Source organism: Heliangelus exortis, chromosome 7 (genome assembly GCF_036169615.1).
Source record: "Heliangelus exortis chromosome 7, bHelExo1.hap1, whole genome shotgun sequence".
NCBI lineage: Eukaryota > Metazoa > Chordata > Aves > Apodiformes > Trochilidae > Heliangelus > Heliangelus exortis.
This window is the reverse complement of record NC_092428.1, coordinates 15,731,549-15,751,242: the sequence shown is the minus strand read 5'-3', so window position 1 is coordinate 15,751,242 and position 19,694 is coordinate 15,731,549. Positions and strand designations below refer to the sequence as shown.

General features: G+C 45.9%; 1 protein-coding gene across 1 annotated transcript in view; it reads left to right on the top strand.

Annotated features, from left to right (window-relative positions):
• The first annotated feature begins 567 nt into the window (after positions 1 to 567).
• The window catches only part of LOC139798421 (hexokinase-1), a 39,171-nt gene continuing 20,044 nt past the window's right edge, over positions 568 to 19,694 (top strand). The window contains exons 1-4 of the mRNA XM_071749027.1: positions 568 to 720; positions 7,360 to 7,522; positions 12,347 to 12,495; positions 18,405 to 18,524. Coding sequence (XP_071605128.1) covers positions 658 to 720; positions 7,360 to 7,522; positions 12,347 to 12,495; positions 18,405 to 18,524 — 495 coding nt within the window. The 5' untranslated portion in view covers positions 568 to 657. The remainder of the gene's footprint in view (positions 721 to 7,359; positions 7,523 to 12,346; positions 12,496 to 18,404; positions 18,525 to 19,694) is intronic.

The following is a 19,694-nucleotide window of genomic DNA, read 5'->3' as shown; positions in this document are numbered from 1 at the left end:
TGGTGGATGTTTCCTTAGAGTGCTGGGGACTGCACTCCAACATGGCAAAAGCATGGGCAGCACACATGGGGAGAGGAGGTCGTGTCCACCAGTGGGGATTTTGCTAATGGACTACAAATGTGGAATCTCCACAGGTTCAATAGTTGAATTAACAACAATCTGCCTTTCAGGTACTCCTGCAAGTCTCCCAGGGGCTCAGCCCTCAGCCCAGGGGGTCCAAGCTGGGTCCCTGGCAGAGGGTTCTCAGTGTTAGTGAAGATTCCTGCAGCCTGCGATTTTTTCCAGGATTTCTGAGCGACGAGCCTCTTCGGAAAACACCCTTGGTTTAGGGTGTGATTTTTATTTTTTTTTTCCTCTTTCAGTTTGCTCTTTCCAAGCACTGTAGTGTTCAAGCACTATCCCTCTGAGGCCCTTCCATGTCCTCCTCCGGTGTCCACCATCATCCCTCCCTTTCCCTCTCCCCCTGCGCCCCCCCCTCGCCTGCCAGCACGGTCACCCCGCGGGCTCCGTGCCGTGGGAGCGGGGCTGCGGGCGGGGCGGACCGGGCCGGGCCGGAGGCGGAGAAGGCGGAGGAAGGGGCGGTGCCGGGGCTGTGGCGCGGCCATCCCCGGGCCCCGCATCTCTGCGTGCGCGGAGCCGTCCGCTGCAGCCGGCAGGATGATCGCCGCCCAGCTCCTGGCCTACTACTTCACGGAGCTCAAGGAGGACCAGGTCAAAAAGGTAGATTGGACCCCCACCCCCCCTTCAACCCCGAGGTCAGATCGCTTTTTATTTTTTTTTTTTTAATTATTATTGTTATATATTTTTTTTTTCCCCTAGTGGTTTTGTCGCTTTTGTCCCCGTAGCGACCCTGCTATAGCAGAAAAGGCAATAAACCCGTGTTTGAGTCCAGCCAAAGCATCCCCGGTGGACCGTGGAGCGGGGTTTAGGTGTGGAGGCTGTGGGCGTGGGTGATGGTGGGAAAGGGAGCTGGACAGGGTGAGGCAGGAATCGGGGGCCTTTGGCAGTGAGGGTGTTGGTGGAGATGGTGATTAACCTTTCAGGCTTTGAGTAGGCACCAGAATCCCAGGAGTAGGGACTTCCCCTTCTTCCCCAGGGTTCCTGTGGGCATCTGTCACTCCAGCACGGGAGTGACGAGGACGCAGAGCAGGTAGTTTTTGAATTATGTGTCACCGCAGCTGCTGAATTTGCAGGAAGTGGTTGTCAGTTGTGCTTAAAAAGAGGAAGTATTTCTATGGGTTTCTTTTCTTTTCCTTTAGCACTGGAAAACTGCTGCTGAATGGTTGGTATAGCCCTGTGATTTAGCCACAAGAAAATGGGTGCAGAGCACAGGATAAATAAAAACATGGCAGTTAGTTCCTGGCTGAGCATATTGCAGAGCTGTAGGGAGCGGAAAGCCTGGAGCTGGGGATGCAGGGATGTAAATTGTTAAAATAATTGCAAATATCACCGAGCTTTGTCACAGAGCCCAGCTGACATCAGGGAGCAGAGGCTTCCCCTCTGCCACCTCTTCTGGTTCTCTGTGACCCACCTAAGTGCATGGCTGAGCACCTGCTAAAGGCATCCTGTAAATATTTTTGGGAAGCCTCAGTGGCAGTGTTAGCAGGGCTGATTGATTGTGGTTTCTGGGATTGTCCTGGGTGGAGGAGAGCATCTCCTTGCTTTGGGCTCCCAGCTATGCCTGGGGTGACCTTAGCTCCTGTGTGTGGGTGACCCATCCTGTCTCACTCAAGATGTGCTGACCCATGCCAGCTTCTCTGTTGGATAAAACCTCAGACAGCACCTCATATTTTCCACAGCTTTGGTTTAGGTCTTTTGCTTTTCTACCCATCAGTTTTCACAAGGATCTGAGGGCTGCAGGAAGGTTTCCACACCTGGTGGCCCCATGTTTATGGCTCTCCCTGTTTCCCAGGCCCCTCCTTTTCCTTCTCCCTGAAGGATTTGTAAGTGCTGTTGCTGGCACCAGGCATGTGTGCCCGGGTAAGGCCTTTTCTGTCTGGTGGTGCCTGTTATATTTAGAAACTCAAGATAAGCACAAGGGTGTGCACTGAATGTGAAGCAGCAGAAAGGCTGTGTGGGGAAAGGCCACGGTGGGAGCATGGAGGCATCACAGACACTCAGTCATGTTCCTGGGGGTTATTTATTGCAGGCTGGTTCAACACCATGACGCTTCTGTTGCCTGATGACATGGGAAATTGTTTGGCCAGGAAGTTGTAAAGCATTGTTGTGGACCAATCTGGTTTTGTATGAAAAAAAAAAAAATCAAAAACAAAAACAAACAAACAAAAAAATATCAAAACAAAACCAAAGAAAACCCCAAAACCCAGAAAAAAAAAAAAAAAAGAAAAAAACCACAGAAAAAAACCCCAAAACCAACCCCTAACACAACAATCTACTGGATTTGAAGGATGTAGGGCATCTTTTCCTGTTTATGTGCTGTTGGAATGGTTACTGAGCCCCCTCACTTTTGGCTCTGCTGTAAGGGAAGGATTCTGCAGCAGTCAGAGTTTCTGCCCCAGTGCTCTGCTGCCCCACAGCTGCTGGCAGCCAGTGGGCTTCGCTCCTTGGTACGTGGCAAAGGGGTCCATCCCAGTGTGCCCTTTCTGGGAGTACGTGCCTGCATGGCTTCGTTTCAGGTCCCTCCCTCTGCTCCGAGCTTCCGGAAGAGCAGCACTTGCTGCTGGTACGTGCTTGCAGCCGGGGGCTGCTGACCAAGGCATTCCCCTGCTCATCACTCTGCCCCGTGGGGCTCCTGGCTGCCATGGCTGCTTCTCCTGTGCCTCACTTGTCCATGGCAGCGATCAGCTTGTCATTTGGTGGCACAGGTGGCAGGTCACCTTGAGGATGCTGCTATGGATCACAGGAGGGGTGTGGAAACGTTAAAAGTACTGGCGAGGTGAATTTGGAAATGGATTTGCTACAGGGATTTCCACTGCTCAGAGGATGCCTTGTTCTTCTTCCCTTGCAACCCTGTTGTTTTTTTTTTTGTTTTTTTTTTTGGTTCCTATCCCTGCATGGCACTAAAGCTTAGTGCTGCCTTTCTCTGGTGGGATCCCTGCTGAGGTGCAGGTGGCTGCAGACCCACAGGATACCCTGGGTCTAAGGACTAGTGTGTGCTGCTTCCGTACTGGATTTGCTGGATTTTAGACACTCCCTTAAGTTTCAATTTTTTTTTTTTTCCGCTTTGCTGGTTTTGAAACTTTTTTTCAGAATGAGTCGTGGCAATCGGGAGGAATAGACAGGGTGGATGTGTGGTGTTGAAGATGTGTATGGTTAATCATGTGTTGGCAGATCCATGGTCCAGCAGCTCCCTGCAAGGGGGTATTTTGCCCTGACACCATGCACATGTGCATTTGCACAACACCCTACTGTGCAGAAGCAAGCTGGTGATGTCTGTATGAAGCCCTGTACTATTTAAATAAGCATAAATATCCTTACTCCAAGCAGGATTAATTATCCAGATGTTTTTGAAAGCATCTGCTCTCTGAACATTTGTGATCCTCCAGGGGCAGCAGCCTGAGCTCAGCATCCTCACTGTGACAGAGGACTTGGCATAGCTTTTGTAAAACTGCCTGTGAGCACCTTTGCTGCCAACAGGTTTGTACCTGCAGCAGCTGGCCCCAGCAAAGGGAGCCTCTAGGTGTTGCCTAGTTTCTGTCAGGAAACAATACCTTTTTGTCATATTATCTGACAAGGGAAGAAAAAAAATCTTGCAATCCAAAAGTGACATTTAAATTTTGCTTAACCTTGAAAATAGGGTGATGGAATGGGGTATAAAATGGCATCAAAAAAAGCCCTGTGGTAGTAGTGACTTGTAATGATAAAGGCTTTTTAGGAACCAATCTGATAAGTCATAAGTAAGCATCAACAGTTTCAGGATGTCTGAACTTCTTGTTTTAACATGCCTTGGCTCCTGATGAATCTTCCTGATGCTGAAAGCATATAGAGTATGATTATCTCTGCAGAAAAATGTTTACATGCTGAAGGGTTTTTGTACAATGGCTGTGCCAGTACAATAGGTGCTAACAATTTCTGAAATCATTGTGGGAGTGCTCTGTTCTGGGATACTACTGCCTGTTGTCAGTGTCTGTGGAATGAGATGAGGCCTGCATTTAAGTGAAGGCCCTTAGTGCTGCCTGTTTCATTATGCACGGATATTACAACTTCCTGTGGAAGCTGCTGCCCTGGCTGAATTTTAGGAAACTTCTTTTCCTCAGTACAAGAAGTGTCTTTTCTTTGTGACTGAGCAAAAAACATTCATATGGTTGAGATTATAAAATACTGTTTTGAAAGAATTGCTCATAGATTTTTTTAATTTTTTCTTTTTTTTTTTTTTTTTTAAGAAAAAGAAGTTACTGAGGTTTTTGAGGGCTCCCATAGTGGCACTGTGGGGAGATGCCTTTCCTGGGGGGGTGGCTCTGAGATGGTGGATAAATAAAGGAGCGTTTTCTGCTCCTTGCCCACACAGCCAGCTTCCTGAAATTGCTCCTGCTTTCTGTCATTGCCCTGTAAGGGCTGGCACCCATCTCTCACAGGGCCTCAGCAGGGCTGCATGTCCTGCCGAGAGCTCCTCTCTCTGGCCTTGCCGATCCCCCCGCTGCTTTCTTTCGGATAAGGCCGAGATTTGCTTTCTGATCGGCTTTTATTGCAGGCAGAGCAGGGGGTTATTAAACCTCCATCCCATAATCCAGCTTCTAGCTCCCTCCCCCACCCCACATATTTATGGCTGTTCGCTGAGGCTCTTCCCTCAGGGGACTGCTGCCTTTGCTGCCAGGACAGGAGAGCAGCGGTTTTTCCCTTGAAGCTGCCGTGCTGGAATGACTAAGCCTTTTCCTGCCTGGAGGTGAAAAAAAAAAAAAAAAAAAAAAAAAGAAAAAATAATTTTTTTTTAATCTTTGGAAACTGTAACGCACGGGCGTGATTTTGTTTCCAGCGGAGGTTTAGTTCCCTCCCCTTCCCAGACCGTAAGTCTCAGTGGTGAAGATGGCCATGATGCGGCACAGCGTGATCAGAGCCGGGCGATGCTGGCTGCGTGCGGGAGGGTCCGGCCCAATTATGTAAGGGCGTTGATGGCGCTCGTTGGGTTTTCACAGGGGGGAAAAAAGAGCCCTCCCTCCCGCTTTTCCTCGCTGCTGAGGGCAGATGTGGGGAGAGCGGGTTTGTCTCATCCTAACTGAGCAAACGCCAGAACCTGCCTTCCCAACAGGGCTCTGGGTGGGGGTGGTATCCGCCAGGCCTGTTTTTGGGAGGAGCGTGTGGCAGCGGGGCTGTGTAGAGGAGTATTTTAATTGCAGGGTGAAGTCTGACTGTTAGTGGTGTTTCGCTGGGAGATTTGCAGAACCAGGCTTCCAAGCAGCTGCATGGGCTGATCAAAGCTCAGCCTTAAAAGAGATGGTGTGCCGTCCCCCTGCCTTTAAAAGGGAATAACCTCATGCTCTGACATGCTGTTCAGTCTCTGCTAGAGAAAAACAAAAACCAACAAAACTATGGCAGGGTTTGCTGTGGAGGAGAGACCTTCCAGTCCAGCCTAATCTGCGTCCATCCCCACACTGTTAGGGTTTGCAAAGAGGGTGCATCCCATCTTGGTTTTTTTTCTTGGACTGAAACGGTGCTGGTAATTTGTTGCAACTGTTGCTGCAACAATTGTCAGCCCATCAGGGTGGCAAAGGACACAGCTGGGATGTGGGGATGCTGCTCTGAAGTCTCACATTTGTCCTCTGCAGTGGAGAACCTGGGCTCATCTCTTATGCCATTTGCTATAGGCCTGCACCATCACTTTGCCAGTTCATGGAGCCAAGGGGTGGTATTATTTTGTTGGGCTGTTAACTTCCCCTTAGCATCTATTTGAGGACTGTTTTGCTCTGGCTGTAGCCCTGTGGTTCACTGCCCCCCACCCCAGCCCTGTGGTTCAGGATCAGGCTGGGTCCTGCACCCAGCTCTGCTGTCCACCCGTGCCTTCCTCCCTCAGCTCTGCAAATGCTTGGTCACTGTGGGAGGGCATCTGGCTCTGGGAGATATGCTCAGTGTCTTTGCAGACCTCTACTAAGTGCAGACAGAAGTACTTTCTGCAGGAGCAATTAAATTGGTGCTGGTTTAACGATCAGTTTAGGGCTTAATTACGTTGTGATTGTCTGCATTTCCTTCACGAATTACATTATTCATCGCTTCCTGCCTCAAAGTCCCTGGTATATGAGCCCTTGCACACATACTTTTCACATGGGGTGTTCTGTTGTGGCACTGGTCCTGTTGGGATATAATGCCAGCTAAGAGATGAGTTGCTCTCAGAGTTTCCAGAGCAGCAAAGGAGACACAGGTGGTCTTGGCACCAGGGGATGGCCTGGGGTTTAAAAAGAGGTGGCTTTTCCAGTTTTACTGAGGACAGAAAACATGGGTGGGGTTTTATTTTATTGGTCCTACTGAGCTGGAAGCCAAACTGATCCCAAAGGTGTGGCTTCTGTCTTAGCTGTTTGCAGAATCAGATTTCCAAGGCAGATAATGAAACAAGGCAAGAGTAGACTGGCAGCAGAAGTTAAAGGGGTTGGACACGTGCGTTTAGCAATAACACCCCACCCCCCCCAGGCCAAGTTGTATTTTTGAGGCATCAAAGCATCTCTTACTCTTCCTGATGTTGAAGGTGGGCGTAGTACTATTTGAAAATTGGAACCAGCTCCTTTTCCAGGGAGGTGAAGAAAGTTCCTGTCTTGGGAAGCCACAAGGGAGAAGTCAACAACTTTTAATTTGATGTTTTATCTTGAGGAGGAAGATGCTGCCTACTCACAGCCAAGTTCTGCCCCTTCTGCCTTCCTGGCTGTGATAGCTTTTGAGTGTGATAGGAAAAATCATCTGCTACACAGAAATAATTTTTCAGTCTGGGATGTAGCCCCAAAATTTCTGTAACATATGCTTTGCAATGAAGGGCTTTAAATATAAGGCACATCTGTGGACTGCAGTGCCATAGCACCCCAGATGGGACGAGGTGCCAAAAGAGGTATTTTTGGCTTCAGCTCCTGAGCTTATGGACAGTCAGAAGTGCTGAAAAGTGGGGCAAGAACTGGAGATAGTGGTGTGATGCTGTGGGTGAACTGTTTTATGTGGAAGAGAGGAGGCGGAGCGATGTGGGACTGGCCTTGTCTTGGGAGGGCAATAGGAGTGGCCTTCAGCTCAGGCAGCTCCTAGAAATTGCACATTTTCCGGGATTTTAAGTCAAAAAGCAAGGCACAATGCATGTGGCTGTGTTGTCAGCTTGGTCAGAACCCCAAGGCCAATCTGGGGCTACACCCTATTCTTGCAGTTAAAGAGGGGTATATCCCCTCTTGGGCAGTTTTCCACACTGTGGTGGTGTTTTGTCTTTTTCCCTAGATTGATAAATACCTTTACGCCATGCGGCTCTCTGACGAAACGCTGATCGATGTCATGGCTCGGTTCAGGAGAGAGATGAAGAACGGGCTCTCCAGAGACTTTAACCCAACGGCTGCAGTCAAGATGCTTCCTACATTTGTGAGGTCCATTCCTGATGGTTCAGGTAAGGAACTGAGTATTTCTTTGTATTAAACATGGTGTTCTTTATAAGAAGCCTGTTAAAAATACACTGGTGTGCTCCCATCAACAAGAGTAATTTCCTTTCTGGGAAGGTCAGGCAACATTTTGAAGACAGCCACCCCTCTCTGTGCAGGTCTGTTCCCACAGATGCTGGAGGATTTTGAAATTCCTGCATCAAATCCACTTTGATGCCAATGGGAGAGCTCTTCCCAGCAATCAGTCCACTAAGAGTTGATACATTTATCCTGATTGTCTGCCAACAATCAGTACTTCACATAGGAAGGTTTTTTGATTTATGCACTTCATTTTCATGTGATACAGTGGCTTTTAGTAATTTATTGTCTGACTAACATCTGTTCTCCTACTTGTTTTTTCCGCAGTGGAACTGTGAACCCATATATGCTGAATTTGAGTTTCATGGCATTTCTTTTTCTTTTTGTAGCTACCTCTTGCACACTGTCTTAGAGCAAACATGCAGAACTTGAGGATGCTGCAGTGTAATGGCTTAAAACAATGGCTTAAAATCTACTGCTCTGCTGTACTGAGCTTTTTCCATCCAGATGCTGGGTTTGGTTTTTCCGTGCCTGCTGTACCTGATGGAAGTGGCACAAAGAGCTCTCAGAAATCAAAAAGATACTGTATTGGTATCTGAGGCCAAGATTGCCCTTATTATTTATTTTAGTGCTTAAAAAAAAAAACCCAAACAAAACCAAATATATATACAGTATATAAATGTATTTATAAACAGTATATAATAGTGTTTATTATTTAGTGGCAACAGCAGATTTCGTTCTCATAGCCTGAGCTGGTTAACTGTAGCTTGGTGTCTACCAGAAATGATGTCCCTGTGTGCAGAAATTGCACAGCTGCAAGAACTGCATAACAGAGTTACCAGTTTTGAGACTTATCAAGAACTTATTGAATGATGGCGCTTTGTGCTGTCTGGCAGGCAGAAATCTTTGCTTGTTCTGCTTTGCTGTTACTTCTGCAACCTTAAACTTTCTAGTTGAAATGTGATTCTCTGTCTAAAAAAACAAAGGGACAACAAACTTGAATGCTGTGTTTCCCTTAATTTAGAACCTTTGGCTGCTACCTTGAAATTCACAGCCTGTTATGAAAGCCAGAAGGTGTGCAGACAGCTGGGTCATGGGTTGCTTTCTCTGAGGGTTTTCAGGTGAGGTGACCTGAGGGCTTTTTCATGGAATCCCAGCATTTTTACCAACTCAGAAATCCATGTTTTTTCCTTCATCTGTGTTTGAGTTCAGCTGCAAACAGACCTGTCCACCATCGGTCACTGAAGATTAGCAAATCTGAACTCTTTTGCAGAAAGTCAGATAATTCTGCAAATTGTTCCATGGCGCAAGCTGGGGAGACTTTGAGATGTGATGTGGCACAGGGAAAAGGGGATCTGAACCCATCCATCAGAGGTGGGAGAGGTTGCTGAATGCTGCTGGCACTGAGCAGTGGGTAGCCCTTGTCCAAGTGTATGTGTTGCTGTATGTCAAAGTATTAATTTCAGATCGTGTGTTACTCACCTACTTAAAAAAGCAACCTTGTTTGTTGTGCACAGGGTACTCAGTTCTTGATCCTTTGCAATTTGGCTCCTGGCAGCCTCTCTGGTCTGCTGTGGGCAGTGTATTTGCAGCATGGATTAGAGTGAGGCAGTGCTTTGCCCCTGATGCTTTCTGTGTAACAAAATATTAACCTATATATGCGTGTTGTGGGTGCCTCTTTGGATAGCTGTTAGAAATGCAGGCAAACCCCTTCCCTTCTTTGCCTCAAAAAGGCACGTGCTGACCCCAGTCATGGGCACTATTTGCTGTGGGTGGGTGTCGTGGCATTTCTTTCCCTGACTCACCTGCATGTGCCTGTCCCCTCCAGCTCAGCTGTCACACAGATGCAGCCAGGGCAGATGCTGAGCCCCCTTCCCTCTACCTCTAAAGGGCTTGGGGGGCCCTGGCAGATGTATCTGGGTTGCTGTGCCCCAAGTGTGGGTTCAGTTCTCAGCCAATGGCAATTTCTGCCTTCAGTTGTCTTTCTGTAAAACCAGAGGCTGAAAGCCTGCCCTTTTCTCTGGCCTGTTTCTAATTACTGCCTTGTAAGCTCTTTCTTCTGAGTCTGATTATTATTATGAGAGCTGACTATTCAGAAAAATACTGTTATGTAGTTTCAGATCTGTGCTTGTGTACTTTATTAACACGGAGCTCTCGAGTAGTAATTTTGGAGACCCTAGAGACACTGGTGTTAGCAGAGATTTTTACCTCTTGCAGCGTTGCTTAATTTATGAAAACCACAAGGTTTTTGTCCAGAGTGCCCAGAGCAGCATCTCTAGCTATTTCAAAATGCTTTCAAAAGATCTTAAAAGAATTTACAGCAGGTGTGATTGTATCTTGGTGTTATAAAACATAGACTAAGTGGTGCTACTTGGGTTAATTCCTGAGCTACACTGAAAGAAAACTCCTGCTTTGCATATAGGAAGCTTTACCTTCTAATTCAGAGTTCTTTCTTCTTTTCAACTGAAAAGGATAATTCTAAATTAATTTTATCTTGCGATGAGCTTGATTGTGCTGGAAATCAAACATGCTAATCTGTTAATTTACTTCCAGAGATGATATTTCTGAAGTGCAGTGCTTGTTTGAGGTATGTACCAAGGTGCGTTTAGGCTTGAAAAGGGCCATCTGGTCCAGTGTTGATTTTAGCATTATTTATTGAAGGTAATGGCTTGCATTTGACAGATGATACTTGTATGATAAAGCTTATTTGGATATTTGGCTTAATGAGGCACTTGGGGTAAATGTTTCACTTCTGGTCTTGTTGCGGTGAAGGGGGTTACTAGTCCCCCTTCTGAATTTGTTATGCCAAACTGGACACAGGAAACTGCATCTCCAGTTCGGATGTGTTTGTGTTTGAAATGCTATTTTTACCAGAGCAAAGTGATGTTTAAAGCCACGTCTTTCAGAAACAGGTGGGGAAGTACTGAAAGATTTATACAAACTCTGAGTTTGCCCCTGTCTTAAGCAGCAATAAGGAAAAGTTGAATTGAAATGCAGTAAAATTAGGAGTATTGTTAGGAGTTCTAGCAGCTCCATCTGCTGTGTTTCTGTATGAAGGTTATTGTTCTTTGTGGTTTCTCACATGACAGTGTTTTGTTTCTGTATTCTGCTGCAAACTTGGAAAACCGCAAGGGCTTTTGCAGTGTCTTTGCCTTTTTTGGGCTGTTTCTGCTTGAGGGTCTGTCCTGAGGGATGCCCTGTCCAGCTCATCAGCTTTGCTGAGCAGGATGGGGCTTCTGGAGGTGCATGGGGTGATGAGGAGAAGCAGTTCACTAAGCTGGACTTAAGAGTTTTGGTCTGAGATCAGGCAATGTAATCTCAGAGCCAAGCCTGGGCCTGTAAATCCTTGTGGATAAATTGCATACCTGATGTTTTAGTGACAGTGTGGGGTCTGAAAGCTCTGAGAGCTGAGTTGAAGCTTGTGGTAGCACATCAAAAGGTACTGGTTGTCCCAACGGCTAGAGGTCTTTCCATTTTGAATTTAGGTAGAAATGGAAAAAATGGTGATGTTGGGAATGTCATTCCCAAAGTTGTAGTTGGAAGGCAGATTAAAAAGAGGCCAGAGTGCTGCAGGATGGCACTGGCAGTGCACATCATGGGTGCAGGATGTGGGGAAGATGTGGTGTGCTTCTGACACCTTAAGAAAGTTCAAGTCCACAAGGAAACCAGGATGAGAAAGCACCATGTGCCTCTGCTTTGCTACTCTCCAAGCAGCTTTGGTGAGCCCGGGGATGCTGTGTGCACACATGATGCTTGCAAAGAGGATTAGTTGCAGTCTAGATGTGCACTCTTGTGTGACAGGTTGTGCATGCCGCTTCCCTACATCTTATCTTTTCGCAGACTAATGATCACTGTCTTTGTTTGCTCCCCCTTTGATAAGGTGAGAAAGTACAAGCAGTTTGGTCAAATTTATTTGCCTTGCTCTCCAGGGAGTGCTGGAAGTGCAATTCCTCAGATGGCCAGGCCATGCCTCTCTGCAGCCTGAAACAGTCCCTGAAGTCTGTGGAAGTTGGGCAGGGGGTGTGTATTTAGTGGATTTAGCTTCAGACCTTTAAAATCCAAATCCCTTTCCACCACAGAGGGAGATGGGGATATCCAAACTCTTTCCCTGGCTCTTGGGGAGCTGTTTAGGAGCTCTGTGCAAAGGATGGTGACTTCTGAGTAGCTTCTGCAGGGGTGTAAAGCTGTCCTGTGATATTTCAGACTGTTGATTCTCTGTCTTCTGTAATTTGACTCTGCTTTGCAGAGAACCTCAGCTTCAGGGGTTGAAATAAGTGGTTCCTGTTTTAACTGCATCTGTGTGTAATTTGTTAATTTTAGAGCAGTGCACAGTCCAAGCATTATTCACCGTTAGTTGCCAAATGACACATATCAATTTACAGCAAAAGATTGCTCATCAGTGACCTGGCATCCCTGCATTTTGCTGTCTCTATGTTCTCAATGTCTTTTTGGCTTTCTTCTGAGATCTTCACTTGGCCAACTTTATCTTGAGATCTGGAACAGTGTTGGCCTGTTCTTTTTGGAAAAACCCTCACTGCAGTTACCTGTGTGTCAGGGGTGGTTGGCATTGCTGTTGCACAACTTAATGTTAAATTGTAGGGAATCAGGGTGATGCATCTTGTGGATGCCCTGCAGCTAGAACTTCCCTGCTGTCAGCACTGGGGATTTGCCTATGCATTATACTTAACAGCCTGACATTTCCCGTTTTATGTTGCATACTATTTTTAATTACTTGTGTCTTGTTTTCCACATAGAGAAAGGAGATTTCATTGCACTGGATCTTGGTGGTTCTTATTTCCGAATTCTGCGTGTGAAGGTATCACATGAAAAAAAGCAGACGGTACAAATGGAAAGTGAAATTTATAATACACCTGAAGATATAATGCACGGCAGTGGAACACGGGTAAGTGCCTCTTCTTCAGGACATCTCTGAAGATTAACTGCTCTCATGCTGTCATTTTAGAAAAACACCACAAGTGGCTGTAGCATCTTCACAGCTGCACCTACAGTCTGGCCAGAATGGACTGCAGCTCTCTGTCGATACTGAAAATAAAGAAGCAGTAGTTAGTGTAACAGGAGCATGTATGGGTGTTGCAAATCTGCTGTCATTTTGTGGGATACTTTTGGCAGAGTTAGGGAAAAAATGGCCTAGAAGAAAAACAAATCTGACTTTTATAGTAAATTTACTTTCCATAGGTAGGAATGGAGAGCAGGGAAACAACTTAAGTCTTTTTTGTGAGCAAGGAGCAGGACCAACCCTGCAATTGCCATGTTAAATGGGGGATATAAATACCCATGACAGGCACATTTCTGTCCTGGCAATTTGAGCAGCTCATGAAAAGTAAAAGTACATTAGAAAAACTATGGGAAGCTACATATCTCCCATGTTCCATGAGTAGAAAAGTTTGGATCCATTTACTTGGATTTCAAAGTTGGATTATTTGGAATAATTTGTTTTCTTTTCATGATCAGGAAGTGGATTATAATTAATATTTTACTGACAGATTTGTCTTCATGTCAATGTAAGACTAACCAGGTATGTTCATTGTTGGAAAAAGGAAGTTTTTCACACTTTTTACTTAAATGAGGTGCTGCTTTAGGTGTATAAGAGACCTGCAGGAAACTTATAGCTTGTTTCAGAAAAATAAACAGAAAAGCAAAAAAAGAAAAATTGTGTGAACAGCATTTCTACCTGTAATGTATTTGATAACCTTAGTATATGTATCTCATAACTCCTAAGATAACTGTAAGATGGCAATCATGACTTTAAAGTAGCACTGATAATATGCATTGCTGTGATATCAGAACCACAGCAATAAAACAACTTTCTTCTAAAGACTTTTCCTAACATTATTACTTTATCTGCCCAAAAGGTCATGCAGTGGCTTTCCCACAGAATGGTTTTTTGGGGGAAAGCTTTTGGTTTTGGAGCTGAGCTCTCTGTTGCTGGTGGAGACATGGAAGTCAGGGTGGCTCCGTGGGGACAGGTTCTTGCCCATTGGAGCTGCAGACAGACGAGCAGCACACCCTGGGGGAGGGCAGGGTAAGGGGCTGCTCTGGGAGGCAAGGCTGCCTGACTTGAAGGTGAGACTTGATGAACCGGTGGCAAGGAGGAGGCAGGAAAGGAGACATCGAGTCTGCATTCTTTCCAGGGCTTTGTTGTCTTTATGTGCTTTTGGGAACCAGCATGGCGGAGCTCAGGTTGATAGGCTTGGTTGCCATGGCTTGTACACTGAAAGAGTCAAGACTTCCATTGACTCTGGGTGGGTAGTTGCTCAGGTATTTAAGTACAAGGAAAAGTACAGGAAAAAGGAGAACTGGAAGCATCATCAAAATTGCATCTGCCTTTGAAGCTGTCCCATGACAACATCCAACCACCACTAAAATGCTTGCTGTGAGACTTAATGGTGAAGCACCAGGCAGGTGATGATTTGGTGTTTATGACTGATGTGTATGGTTGAGGTTCTCTGAAATCTCTGAGCCAGATTAGTGGAATACTTGTACTGAGCTGCCCGCATGGGATAGGCTACTAATATTTGTTTCAGCAAGCTGTGTCATTAACTTCAATGAATTATACTCTTAAAGTGTAATACATAATCAGCTTATTGAAGGGATTGTGATTTATGGCTCCATGCCTCACTTGTACGGTTCATTTTCATGCTTTTTACTTCATTGCATTCAAACTTCTGTTTTTATCCATCTCTCAGGCACAGGCTGATAGCTTTGCCAGTCAGTGTCAAGGGCAAAACTCTCCTTGACTTAGCAGTCTAATAGCAGGTATAAAATTTGTAAGAAGAGCCTGTCTTCTGTGTCAATTCAGCAAATGGGAGCGTGCCTTGAGGGTCAATTTTTTTTTTTTTGGGGTGTTGCTTTTTGTGTTCTGCTGCCACGAGAGGTGGTTATGGATTTGTGGCTGTTCTACCAATCTGAAACTGTGGTTTCCTTGCTTCTTAAATCTTCCTCATTCAGGGGCTTGAGCCTGAGCTCAGATAATCAGCTGCTTGCCAAAGTCTGCTGGCTGTCAGCCAAATGCATCCTTGTGGAGACTTCTTGGAGTGGGACCAGAGCAGGCAACTTTGTGGCCAGAAGTAATGGAGCCTGATATCATAGGGCTCAGTGTCTCATGGTTGTATTGCTTCAGGTCTATAAAGGTCTGAATTCTGGCTGTTCCTTTCCTCTTGGCTGTGGCATTCACTTGTCTGTCTCTGACATTTGATACAATATTGGGCTCACACTTTTGTCTACCACACACCTGTGGGTGGGCAGGAATTTAAGTTTGTCCTCAATATACCTGCTCTGCTTTAATTAAACCCACAGAAACTTTATAATGTTCCCTCTACTGTCCTGTGAAAGTTATTTGGGTTTTGTCAGAACCATAGAATAATTTGGGTAGGAACAGCTAAAGGTCATCTAGTCCAACCCTCTTGGAGTAAGCAGGGACACCCTCAACTAGATCAGCTTGCTCCAGAGCCTCCTTAAACCTCAGCTTGAGTATCTTCCAACAGTTGGAAGTCCCAACTACCACTCTGGGCAACCTGTTCCATTTTTCCACTACCCTCATTGTAAATAATTTTTTTCTAACACCCAATCACAATCCATTTTCCTGTAATTTAAAACAATTTCCCCTTGTCCTATCACTCCAGGCCCTTACAAACAGCCTTCCTGTAGGCCCCCTTCAGATACTGGAAGGTTGCTATTGGGTCTCCCTAGAGCTTTCTTTTCTCCACACTGAACAACCCCAGCTCCCTCAGTCTGTCTTAACAGGAGAGGTGTTCCAGCCCCCTGATCACTTTCGTGGCCCTCCTCTGGATCACTCCACCAGGTCCATGTCCTTCCTGTATTGAGTGCTCCAGAGCTGGATGCAGTACTCCAGGTATTTTACTGAGGTCTTACCAGAGCAAAGTGGCAGAGTCACCTCTCTTGATCTGCTGGCCACTCTTTGAAGCAGCCCAGGACACAATTGGCCTTCTGGGCTGCAAACACCTACTGTTCGCTCATGTCCAGTGTTTCATCTACCAGCTTCCCCCAAGTCCTTTTCTGCAGGGCTGCTTTCTGAAACCTCATCCCCAAGTCTGTACTGATAGCACAGGCTGTTCTGACTCAGGTGCAGGACCTTATGAGGTTCACCTAAGCCCACTTCTCCAGTTTGTCCAAATCCTTCTGGATGGCATCCCGTCCCTCTGGCTTATCAATAGCACCACTCAGCTTGGTGTCATCTGCAAACTTTCTGAGGGTGCACTCAATCCCACTGTCTATATAATTCATAAAAATGTTAAACAGTACAGGTCCCAGCATGGGGTCCAGAGGGACACCACTGGCCTCATCTGGACTTTGAGTTGTAGACCCTCTGGATGTGACCATCCAGCCAATTCCTGATCCACTGAACAGTCCACCCATCAAATCTGTATCTCTCCAGCTCGATGAGTAGGATGTTGTGGGGGACTGTGTCAAAGGCCTTGCAGATACATGACATCCACTGCTTTTCCATTGCTGACTGAAGTCACTCCATTGTAGAAAGGCACCAGGTTGGTCAGGCAGGATTTGCCCCTAGTAAAGCCATTTAGTAAAGTTGTTGTGAGTCACCTCCCTGTCCTCCCTGTGCCTTGGCATGTCTTCCCAGAGGAAGGTTTGGACGTCAGTATGGGCACGGGCACACACAGATGCTTCCTTGAGTCTCCTTAGGAAAAAATCTTACTGCCATCAATGGTAGCAAAACTAATAAATGCCCCTTTCTTTCTTTACTCCTTTTGAGCAATGCTTGCCCTTTGTGCTCTATTAAAAACAGTAGCACAGCCAGACCATGCATCACTGACTGGACCCTGCTACTGGAGTGTCAAGAATGGGGCTAATAATTAATGGCACTCACCCGTGCAGACTGTGGCAGGGCTCGTGCCCACTCCCTGCTGCCAGCCCAACACCCTGACGACTGGCAGTGTGTTGCTTGCAGTGAGCCTGCAGGATACCTCATGGAACACAATCTCAGCAAGGTCACACTGGGACCATGTGTGCCTGGCCCTCTGGAGCACTTTGGGAATGCCCAGGGGTCTTTTGCAGGCAGACTTATGAACCAGGTCCTATCTCTTCTCTGTGTTTCATTGCATGGATGGATTTCTGTAGCAGCATCCAGCAGTTGGTATTTCTGTTTCCTACTCTCTGAATTCCTCAGGGTTTTGAGGTTGGCCCCTAGTTTTATCATCTGTAATCCTGGGAGTAGCTGAAAGTGTAGCAGGATGGAGTACTTAGTAAGATACTTGCACATGGAAAGCATAATAAAAACATACGTTCCTGTTATTTCTGTGTGCCTCTTGAAGAAGTTGTCCTGTTTTACTACTTAACTATAAGTTCTTTTTGTAACTCCTCTTCCTCTCTCCCTTGTCTGGACAGCTGAAAATAGAGAAGTGCAGCAGCATGGGTTGCTTTGCCATCCCATTTCACTGTGTGCTCTCACTCAAATGTCCCTGATTTGCCCTGGACAAGGGATGACAATGTATTCTCTGGGAAACTACCATCCTGCTTAATTAAATCTTATCTCCCGTGGGGAATGGGTTAAATGTGTTCTGTTAAGTTGTAATACTACAGACACAGCTTCTTGACCTATTCCAAACCACAAAATATTTTCTTCTTCATTTTTTGTTATTGCTTCAGCCTGTCTGTAGTGCTCTCCTGTCTGTCCACGACTCTGTAAATTGCTCTTAATAAAGCTATGTGGGATAATTGCAACCAACAGATACTTTTTGTGCTCTCTCCCAATTAGGCCCCATATTCTGGGCAGTTTTCCTGGCCTGTCCCACCAATGCTGCAGATAGGTTGGGTTGTTTGGTTGTTTCCCTGGGGTTAAAATGTGAAGCACATTATCTTCTGGGACAGGTGGTGACTTGTTAATATGTTTGGCATCCATTTCTGGTATAGATGAGTTCAAGGAATGTCTGGCTTTTGGTACTGGTTGATACAAATGTTTATTTTTGTTGCTTCAATTGCCAGGGCTTGGTTTTGGCTTTGCCTTTTGCAGCCTACCTGATGGGTATTCCAAATAGCTTGATGTGAGACACAGCCCTCACCTTCATGCCCACACACTCCCTGGCATGCCTGGGGACACACAGAGTGCTACTGTCACAGGGCACTGTTGAGGGGCCATTGGGATACCTACGTGGGAGTTGGTGTGGGCTGCTTGCACAATTCAGCATTATAAAGACGCAGAAAATGTTCCCATTTCAGGTTGTTCCTTTGAGCATGGGAATATTTAGATAAATGCTCTGGGCTTCCCTTTTGTTTGTTACGTGCTATAAGAATAGATTTGAGATGATGCCCTTTTGGGCAGCTTCTGCAGTGTCCTGGCTTCTTTGGGTTCAGCGGTGCCTGAGTGAACCAAATGCTGATCATTGCTGTATAATTTTAAATGCTCAACCTCATTTGGGACTGGATCCCAAATGTTCTTCTGAGATCCTCCTCTCTGTTATGGAAAGGTTAAAAGAACAGTTTTGTTCATGTCGAATGTTAAGTAGAAGGGTTATGGCAGGCTCAAGAGCCAGGTGCCACTTGTTTCAGGAAAAGCTTTTGCATATGGGTGTAAAGGATGGCATGCAGAATTAGGTGTGTACAAGGACAATATGATTTATAATACACTAGGGCATTAAAATACACTGGCTGAGACTACTTTCATAGCTATGTCAATTATGTATCTTCAAAAATTTGTAGCAGATATTTTCCCCCTTTCCCTTCACCCAGTACAGTTTGCATAAGCACTTTGAAATATTTTTGCTCTGAAATTTTATCTCTGATCATGGTGATTTTATACCTTTCATTTTCTTACAGCTTTTTGATCATGTTGCTGAATGCCTGGGAGACTTCATGGAGAAACAACAAATCAAAGACAAGAAATTACCAGTAGGGTTTACGTTTTCTTTCCCGTGTCGACAGACCAAGCTAGATGAGGTAAGAAGATTTCACAGTTTTCTTAAAATTCAGAAGAACTACTGTATTATTCAAACACTGCTGTGAAGGTGGTAGCTTAGACAGGTCTTATTTTTGGGATAAATGAGTGATATATTCCACTGTCAGTCTTCCTTTTTTTGTGTTTGTATTTCTGTCTGAAAGTGCTGGTTAACAGATGATGAAGAGACATCTGATGTTTTGTACTGCCTGAGCTGGGTGTTATGGTTCACTGTGTAAACAGGGCAGTGGTTTTGCCTGCCTCCTCTGCAGCCTTTTTCACCTCTCTGTGGGGTATAATTGGGAAGGACCCAGCCCAACAGTGTTTGCTCAGATTTTGCTGAACATTCCAAGTGCACTCAGCAGTCCAGAGTGTGTGGGAGGGTCTCCCTCCTGAGCAGTGATGCTGCTGTGCCACCAGCTGGGTGCTCAGTGGCACGGGGGATCAGGCAGGATACCTGGAAGAAACTTGCTTTAAAAAAGGGATGGAAATAACCAGTGTTGTATGACGTGATGGATGTGATTCCCGTGACAGGGATGCTACAGTATTTTCCTTCTTTTGCTCATTATATCACAAATGACTCAGCAGCCTCCTGGTACATCATTGCTATGGCAATGGTGTAACTCATTAATGCAGGGAAGTTAAATCTGCACAAAATACTGAGAGGCTGCACCATTAAAGCACGACTTGCTTTTCTAGTTTGCAAGGCTTTAGGTTAGCCTGGTGCAACAGCTCCCCAGGTGTTGGTGCTGAGGAGAGCCAGGTGAGGCATGGTTTTTATTACATTTCATACTTCTTGAGCAGTGCTGAGAGTGGAAACCAAAAGTGTTTACTGACTCTCAAGGTCTGAATGTAAGAGCATTCTAAGAGCTGAGAACTGCCTTTTCCTGCATCACCTGAGAAGAGATGAGGTGATTCTGGTGCAACTCTGCTGCCTGGCCATGATGCATGGTAAGGCTCAGACCACTGACCCCAGCACAGTTGTGCTGGGAGTGAATGTATAAATTTGAGTTGCCCTTGTGAAAATAGGTTTGGCTGCATGAAAGGTGCTTGTTTTCAGGCTGGTTTGCTCAAGCCAGATGGAGTGAAGTTATGCTTGTACGGGACTGGGGCTGGCAGGGAGCATGTGGGATGGCCTGGGGTCACCTGTGAAGACCTGGACATGAGTGGTT